The following is a 9,852-nucleotide window of genomic DNA, read 5'->3' on the forward strand; positions in this document are numbered from 1 at the left end:
GGGCAATCCTACTTCCGTAGTGATACTGCCTCGGAAACCCAAGGAGGGGTCGCTATGAGTCGGGGCTGACTCGACGGCACATAACAACAACAACTGACACAAGCCATGGTATTTTCAGTTGCCTCATATGCATGTGAGAGCTGGACAGTGAAAAAGGAAGACTGAAGAAGAGCTAATGTGGTATTGGCAAAGAATGCTGAAAGTACTGGGGACTGCTCAAAGAACTAACAAATCTGCCCTGGAGGAAGTGCAGCCAGAATGCCCCTTGGAAGCGAGAATGACTGGATTTCATCTGACCTACTTTGGTCATGTAAGAAGGGACCATTCCCTGGAGAAGGATATCATGCTTGACCAAGTGGAGGGACAACGAAAAAGGGGAAGGCTCTCAACGAGATGGATTGGCACAGTGGCTGCAATGATGGGCTTGGGTCTAGTAAGGATCGTGGGGCTGGCACAGGACCAGGCAGTGTTTTGTTCTGCTGTACATGAAGTCACTATGGGTCAGAGACAACTTGACAGCACCTAACAACAACAATAATTCTCTTTCTGGTATGGAAGGTGATCTATCATTTAGCTATCTTATGCACACCCTCCACACACTGTTCATATTAGCCTTTCAATATAGATATATCATAATATTTTTTAAATAATTATACAATGTTTATATTATAAAATGAATGACAACCACGTTGCCTTTCTTGAAAAACTTTCTCTGTATTCTCAGGATTAATAATTGCTTTGTTTTTTGTTTTCACTTATTTTTCCATTGTGATCTTTTTAGTGTTCTTGAGGGCAACTTTTGTGCACAGAAAAGACTTTGCAGTTTGATTTGGTTTTTAAATTGATACTTGACTTGCTAAGTCCAATTTTTCCCTAAGCTTTTAATTTTAGTTAGTTGATTTCTACTATATTTTAACAATCACTTCACAGAGGATCTTTGAGATATGTTTAGAAGTATTTACAAACAATTAACTTTTTTTAAATTAATAAGTTAAAAATCCAATTTTAGAGATTTCGGCTATCTCACCAAATCAAAACTTTCCAAAATGTTGTATAGTTCTTTTACATTTAATAAATTAATTCCATAATTATGGTAACACATTCTCTTAAATATTATAATACTATATTCACTATTTCCCTCTCCACCTAAAAAATTATGAGATTAATTGATCCATTACACATTTTAAATTGGAAAGTAAAGACTACTCTATTAGATATTCTAATATTCTAAATTCTCTTTACTAGACATGTTTTAGGAGCTCTGGTAGCATAGTGCCTAAGGCACTTGACTGCTAACCAGAAGGCTGGTGGTTCAAACCCACTAGCCACTCCTCGGAAGGAAGGTTGGGCAATCTACTTCCGTAGTGGTACTGCCTCGGAAACCCAAGGAGGGGTCGCTATGAGTCAGGGTCAACTTGACGGCACATAACAACAACAACAGACATGTTTTAAATACCAAAGTTAACACTATGGGTTTGGTTTATTTTGTTGTTGTTGTTGTTATGTGCCGTCGAGTCGGCCCCGACTCATAGCGACCCCTCCTTGGGTTTTACCCATCTCTATATTGTTATTGATCATATGTTATCTCCTGATGGTTGAACGTCAACCAATTCTTTTTGCTACAGTGACTCTGTATTCCTTCCATCTTCTTTTGATATTTCCTGCATCATTCAACACTTTGCCAATAGAATCCTTCAATATTACAACTCAAGGCTTAAATTTTTTCTTCAGGTCTTTCAGCTTCAGAAATATGTGTTCTTTCCTTTTGGTTTTCTAACTCCAGATGTTTGCACAATTCATTATCATACTTTAATTTGTCTTCTCAGGCAGCCCTTTGAAATCTGTTCAGCTCTTTTACTTCTTCATTTCTTCTGTTCACTTTAGCTACTCTGTGTTCAAAAGAAAGTTTCAGAATCTCTTCTGACATCAATTTTTGTCTTACCTTTCTTTTTAATGACCTTTTGCTTAGTTCATGTATGCTGTCCTTGGAGTCATCCCACAACTCACTGGTCTTTGGTTATTGGTGTTCAATGCATCAAATCTGTTCTTCAGATGGCCTCTAAATTCAGGTGGAATATACTCAAGGTTGTACTTTGGCTCCTATGGTCTTATAATTTTCCTCAGCTTCAACTTGAACTTTTACATGAGCAATTGATGGCCTGTTCTGCACTTGTCCCCTGGCCTTGTTCTAACTGATAATAGTGAGCTTCTCCATCATCTCTTTCAACCGCTGTAGTTGATTTGATTCCTATGTATTCCCTCTGGTGAGGCCCACATGTATAGTCACAGTTGATGATGTTGTTGTTAGGTGCTCGTCAAGTCAGTTCCAACTCACAGTGACCCTATGTACAACAGAACAAAATAGTGCTTAGTCCTGTGCCATTCTCACAATCATTCCTATATTTGAGCCCATTGTTGCAGTACTGTGTCAATCCATCTCATTGAGGGTCTTCCTCTTTTTTGCTGATCCTCTACCAAGCGAATTGTCCTTTTGCAGGGATTGGTCCCTCCTAATAACATGTCCAAAGTACAAGAAACAAGTCTCGCCATCCTCACCTCTAAGGAGCATTCTAGCTGTACTTCTTCCAAGACACATTTATTGGTTCTTATGGCATTCCATGGTGTATGCAGTAGTCTTAGGCACCACCATAATTCAAATGCATCAATTTTTCTTAAATATTCCTTGTTCATGATCCAGCTTTCACATGCATATGAAGTGATTGAAAATACCATGGTTTGGGTCAGTTACACCTTAGTCTTCAAGGTCACTTTAAAGAGGTCTTTTGCAGCATATCTGCCCAATGGAATACATTGTTTGATTCTTGACTGCTGCTTCCATAGATATTGATTGTGGATCCAAGTAAAATGAAATCCTTAACAACTTTGATCTTTTCTCTCTTTATCATGATGTTGCTTATTGGGCTAGTTGTGAGGATTTTTTTTTTTTTTTTTTTTTTCCTCTATGTTGAGTGTAATCCACAGTGAAGACTGTACTCTTTGATCTTCATCAATAAGTGCTTCAAGTCCTCTTCACTTTCGGCAAGGAAGGTTGTGTCATCTGCACATTGCGAGTTGTTAATAAGCCTTCCTTCTATTCTGTTGCCACATTCTTCATATAATCCATCTTCTTGGATTATTTGCTCAGCATACAGATTGAGGAAGTGAGATGAAAGGATATAACCCTGGTATACACCTTTCCTGATTTTAAACCACTCAGTAGTCCTTTGTTCTGTTCAAATGACTGACTTTTTGCTATATGCAGGTTCCATGTGAGCACAATGAAGTGTTCTGGAATTCCCATTTTTTGCAATGTTATCCATAATTTGTTATCATCCACACAAATGCCTTTGCATAGTTAATAAAACACAGGTAAACATCTTTCTGGTATTCTTTGCTTTCAGCCAGATCTATCTGACATCTATCCCATTCCATGTCCTCTTCTGAATCCAGCTTAAATTTCTGGCCATTCCCTGTGTATGTACTGAGGCAACCTGTTTTGAATTATCTTTAGCAAAACATTACTTGTGTGTTATTTGATAATTTCCACATCTGTTGGATCACTTTTCTTTAGAATAGGCACAAATATGGATTTCCTCCAGTCAGTTGGCCAGGTAGCTAACTTCCAAATTTCTAGCCGTAATTGAATGAGTGCTTCCAGTGTTGCATGTTTGTTGAAACATCTCAATTGGTAATCCATCAACCTCTTCTGTTTTGGTTTTTGCCAATGCCTTCAGGGCAGCTTGGACTTCCTCCTTCAATATCTTCACCTCCTGAAATGGCTCACCATTGACCAATTCTATTTAGTACAATGACTCTGTATATTCCTTCCATTTCCTTTTGATGTTTCCTGCATTGTTCAGTGTTTTGCCTATAGAATCCTTTAGTATTGCAACTTGAGGCTTTATTTTTTTCCTCAGATGTTTCAGTTTGAGAAATGCTAAGCATGTTCTTCCATTTTGGTTTTCTAACTCCAGGTCTTTGCACATTTAATTATAATACTTTATAATACTCTACTCGGAGTGCCCTTTGAAATCTTCTATTCAGGTCTTTTTCTGTCATTTCTTCCTTTGCTTTAGCTATTCTACATTCAAGAGCAAGTTTCAGAGTCTCTCCTGATATCCATTTAGGTATTTTCTTTCTTTCCTGTCTTGTAAATGACCTTTTGCTTTCTTTATGTATGATGTCCTTGATGTAATCTTACAACTCATCTGGTCTTTTGTCATTAGTGTTTAGTGTGTCAAATCTATTCTTGAGATGGTCTCTAAATTCATGTGGGATATACCCAAGGTTGTTCTTTGGCTCTTGTGGACTTGTTTTAATTTTCTTAAGCTTCAACTTCAACTTGCATGTGAGCAATTGATGGTCTGTTGCAGTTTGTCCCTGTTTTTTTTTCCAACTGACATTGAGTTCCTCCATCATCTCTTTCCACAGATATAGTTGATTTAATTTCTGTGTATTCCATCCAGTGAGGTCCATGGGTATAGTTGCCATTTATGTTGTTGAAAGAAGGTATTTGTAATGAAAAAATTGTTGATCTTGCAAATTCTATCAAGCAAGCTCTGAAATCATTTCTGTCACCAAGGCCAAATTTTCTAGCTACCAATCCCTCTTTGTTCCTGACTTTTGCATTCCAATTATCAATTTTATTGATACTGATATTGATAATTTATCCAAATTATCGATGCATCTTAATTGTATCAATTTCAGACTGCAGAAGTTGGTAAAAAAAAATCTTCAATTTCTTCACTTTGGCTTTAGTGGTTGGTGTGTAAATTTGAATAATCATATAAACTGATCTCCCTTATAAATATATAGATATTATGCCATCACTGACTATTGTATTTCAGGATAGATCTTGTTATTGGCCATTTTGAACTGGACAGTAATAGTGTCTTCTATCCAGAAATGACAAATTGGAGAATGGCATCACATTTATTGTCAAAAAGAACATTTCAAGGTCTACCATCTCTAAGTTCAAATTGTTATTCCTGTCATTCCCTAATAATCAAAATAAGAGTCAGTGGGTGCTTGTTTGTCTGTTTGAAATATAAAATTTGTTAGTTATAAACATTATAAAATATTGGAAGCTAGGAGAGGGTTGTTGTAACAAATTTTCCAGTTTCAATCAAACAATCGTATGTGGAAAACACTCAAAAACACAACTATAGTATTGTCTGTAATAGTCATTACTGGTGTCATTGTTTTCTTCCCGGCTGAAAACAAACATTATCTTATTAATATAAAAGTGAGTTTAATCAGTGCATTTTTAAATCATCTTTCCAATGTATTTTCAGGCAACTAAATGGTGACTGAAATGAGGAATCAAGGCTTTCCTTTTTTGAGATCCCATAATTAAAAGTAGAAGCAAGGGAAATAAAATTTATTTATATATATTTTACTTTGATTCATGTACTTTCTTTAAAATAAAAAGTCATAACGATACAGACACTGTAGCAAAGTTTTTATTTACTGAACATGTATTAGTGATATGTGACCATTAGAAGACAGACTATGATGCAACTTTTTTTTCCATACTGATATAATTATTTCTGCATCAAAACTCTTGATACTCTTGTCCTACTCAAAGATTAAACATCTCAAGAGAGGCACTATGTTAATAATAGATAAATCAGTCACCATTTTCTAGATTTTAAATTCCTTGTGGCAAAAGATGGATTTTTACAAAATATTTTCTCATAGGACCTAGTGTAATTTGTTGCCCACATTAAGCACTGAAAAATGAAAACATTTTAAATCTTAATCCTTAATGCCTTGCTTCAAAATTATCAAAATATCCATGAATTTATTACTTTTTTTTTTTTAACTGCAACTTTTGAACCAAAGGTTAGTTTTAGATTCTTAGAGTACTTCTTAGTCTGGCTGTCTCATCTCTCCATTATTCTTTTTATGTCTGGCAGATGGAAGTACTCTACTTCTAATTCCAACTCCCCATGGCACTGGGGATTTGTTGGTGTGTATGGAAATGGGGGATATATTTTTACTTTATCAAAATCAAAATATGAAACCAAAGACAAATTCATTGACCTTCGACTGCACAGCTGGATCACAAGAGCAACCAGAGTTATTTTTATTGATTTTTCATTATACAATGCTAATGTAAATCTGTTTTGCATCATCAGGTGAGTGACTCAAAACCTCTTTATTAGTATAACCTGTTGCCAACAAGTTGATTCCAACTCATGGCACCCCCATGTGTGTCAGAGTAGGACTGTGCTCCACAGAGTTTTCAGTGGATGATTTTTTGGAAGTAGATCACCAGGCTTTTCTTTCCAAGCACCTCTGGGTAGACTCAAATCTCTGGCCTTTCAGTTAACAGCTAAGCAAGTTAACCATTTGCACCACCCAGGGACTTGCTTTATTAGTATACTGAATTTAAAAAACATCCAGAACCCTGATTAGGGTTTTCAGTTTGTGCATACTTGCACTGAGATTAAAATCAGACCCTTTAAAATAAATAAAATGTAGTTCTACTGCCAATAATGAAAAAGGTAAAGCAACATCATATTTATTGTTTAATATTTCAGACTATATTCAGGAACATATATACAATATGTTAATTTTATATTAAGAATTTGTAGTCTTTTGTCATTCTGGACATTAAGAATTGAAGAGATCTAACAGTCTTGATGATTTCTTCAGAATGGGCTTCTTAAGTTATTAATTTTGTTTCAAGAATGAGCAATTTAAAAAAAAGCAAAAGAATGAACAATTTAAATTTCAAACAATAGTAGCCAGTACTCCAGAAATGATTACAACCTGTGGTATATTGCAAAAATAGCCCCAATTCATCATATTTTTGTCATGTAACTTCTGAGAGTCCTGCTATCAAGGACAGGGTGCACTGCCCCAACCCTTGATGCTGGGCTCAACCATGTGACTTGCTTTAGCCAATGGGATATTAGTGATATGATGCAAGCGGAAGCTTGAAATATGTTTGCACATTAGAATTTGCTCTCTTGCACCTGGGCCAAACTTTTGGACCCAAGAGGAGGGTGAGAATCCGGTAGAACAAAGCCAATTCAAAGACACATGAGTAGGTCCAGCCAAAGGACATACATATTAGCGAGATTAACTGAGTTCAGTCAAGCCCAGCTGGATAAGCTGAACTCAGCAACCATAAGAAATGTCTGTTGTAACCGCTGCATTTGAGGATGGTTTGTTATCTAGCAAAGCTAATTGTATAAGGCCTAACATGTCTCAACCCTTTCTCTTTGAATTAGGATGTTTTTGCTGTAACAGAAAACCCCAAATTAAACTAGCTTAAATAATAAATTTATTATTGTCACATAGCAGCAATTCCAGAGACAACAATTCCTTTTGCAATAAGTACACAGCTCTAGCTCCATTTCTTTCAAATGGCATTATCTTTTGCCTCATTTGTCTCAGCCATGTCTTAATCTTACTCAAAATGGTTGTGAATGAGCAGCAACTAGGGCTCTATGTCTTTGATATCTGTAAGGAGAGCATGACAGCCAAAGAGAAAGAGTTTTAATAATCTATGGATAGATACATAAGTAGAAAGGTTGAATCATCAGGTATGTCTAGGCAAAAGGGAATATACTCATGACCATATATAAGGTTGGCAGATGATATTTTTACATATGTTATTTGTAATGTGCTGTAAGAATGTCCCTATCAGTTGAACTAAAAGGAGGCAAACTTATGATAGCTTCTTAGCCACAGCCAATCACCCTGATGGAGCAAGTTATTGGAAGTGTGGACTCGGAGCCATGGTCACGGGGGACATCAAGCTCAATTAGCATAACATGCTGTGTAAAAACATTGTTCCACATCCTACTTTGGTGAGTAGCCACTGGGGTCTTAAAAGCTTGCAATCAGCCATCTAGATCCAACAATTGATCTCTCCTCATCCAGAACAAAGAAGAATGAAGAAAACCAAAGACACATGGAAACAATTAGTCCAAGGGCCTAGTGAACCATGTGATCCTCAGCCTATATGACCATGAGACCAGAAGAACTAGATGGTGCCCAGCTACCACTGTCAACCACTTACTTGGAAAGGGGTCAGTGCAGGAGATCCTGGATAGAGTAAGAGAAAAATGTGGAACAAAACTCAGAATTGTAAAAAAGACCAGGATTACTGGTCTGATAGAGCCTGGTGAAACCCCTGAGACTATGGCTCCTAGTTACCTTTCAGGCCTGGAATTGAACTCACACCTGAGGCTTCCAGCCAAACATTAGACAGGTAAGCATATAGGGTGAACATTTACATCAGGTAGAGACACCCCTTAGAGCGATCAATCATGGAATAACAGAAGGGCAGGGTTTGCACTGGGAGATAGCTCAGGAGGCAGGTATGCATAGGAAAGAAAGACACAGGGAAGAGGTAACTACAGCGAGGAAGTGGGAAGAGAGCTGTTACACTGTGGGGAATTGCAGTCAATATCATGAAACAAAATGTGTATGAACTGTATGGAAAATGAATTTGTTACCTTTCACCAAAATCTCAATAAAAAATAAAGAGAAAGACTTTTCTTCCTTAGTGTGATTGACTTACGTTAAATCACATGCCTACCCTGTTGTTGTTGTTGTTGTTCTGTGCCGTTGAGTTGTCTCCAACTCATAGCAACCTTATGTACAACAGAACAAAATACTGCCTGGTCCCGTGCCAGCCTCACAATCCCTACTATACCTGAGCCCATCACTGCAGCCATCATGTTATTCCATCTTGTTGAGGGCCTTCCCCTCTTTCACTGACCCTCCACTTTACCAAGCATGACATCCTTCTCCAGAGAATGATCCCTTCTGACAACATGACCAAAGTAGGTGAGACAAAGTCTGGCTATTCTCACTTTCAGGGAGCATGCTGGCTGCACTTCTTGCAGATCAGACTTGTTAGTTCTTTGAGCAGTCCCCAGTACTTTCAGCATTCTTCGTCACTACCACAACTCAAAAGCATTAACTCTTCTTTGGTCTTCCTTATTTATTGTCCAGTTCTCACATACACATGAGGCGATTGAAAATACCATGGCTTGAGTTAGGTGCACCTTAATCTTCAAGGAGATACCTTTGCTCTTCAGCACTTGAAAGAGGTTTTTTTTTGCAAAAGATTTGCCCAATGCAATATGTCTTTTGATGTCTTGACTGCTACTTCCATTGGCATTGATTGTAAAACCAAGTAATACGAAGTCTTTGACAACTTCCATCTTTTCTCCATCTATCATGATGCTGCTTACTGGTCCAGTTGTGAGGATTTTTGTTTTCTTTATACTAAGGTGTAATCCATACTTCAGACTGTAGTATTTAATCTTTATCAGTAAGTGCTCCAAGTCGTCCTCACTTTCAGCAAGCAAAGTTGTGACGTCTGTATATCTCAGGTTGTTAATGAGTTTCCTCCAATCCTGGAGCCACTCTCTTCTTCATATAGTCCAGCTTCTCAGATTATTTGCTCAGCAAACAGATTGAATAAGTATGGTGAAAGGATACAACCCTGATGCATTCCCTTCCTGATTTTAAACCATGCAGTATTCCCTTGTTCTGTTTGAATGACAGCCTCCTGGTCTATGTACAGGTTCCTCATGAGTTAAAATTAAGGGTTCTGGAATTTCCATTCTTCTCAATGTTATCCTCAATTTGTAATGATCTACACAATCAAATGCCTTTGCATAATCAATAAAACATAAGTAAACATCTTTCTGGTATTCTTTGCTTTCAGCCAAGATCCATCTGACATCAGCTATGATATCCCTCATTCCATTTCCTCTTCTGAGTCCAGCTTGCATTTCTGGAAGTGTTCTGTCAATATACTGCTGCAACCATTTTTTAATTATCTTCAGTAAGATTTTACTTGCATGTGATATCAATGATATT

The 9,852-nt window shown here is 37.2% G+C and overlaps 1 protein-coding gene across 1 annotated transcript in view; it reads left to right on the forward strand.

Moving 5' to 3' along the window:
* Positions 1 to 9,852, forward strand: part of PKD2L2 (polycystin 2 like 2, transient receptor potential cation channel) — a 66,429-nt gene that overhangs the window by 10,457 nt on the left and 46,120 nt on the right. The window contains exon 5 of the mRNA XM_007938940.1: positions 5,919 to 6,140. Within this exon, the coding sequence (XP_007937131.1) occupies positions 5,919 to 6,140 (222 nt within the window). The remainder of the gene's footprint in view (positions 1 to 5,918; positions 6,141 to 9,852) is intronic.

Source organism: Orycteropus afer, unplaced genomic scaffold (assembly GCF_000298275.1).
Source record: "Orycteropus afer afer isolate SDZICR_OR568_19922 unplaced genomic scaffold, OryAfe1.0 scaffold00056, whole genome shotgun sequence".
Lineage (NCBI taxonomy): Eukaryota > Metazoa > Chordata > Mammalia > Tubulidentata > Orycteropodidae > Orycteropus > Orycteropus afer.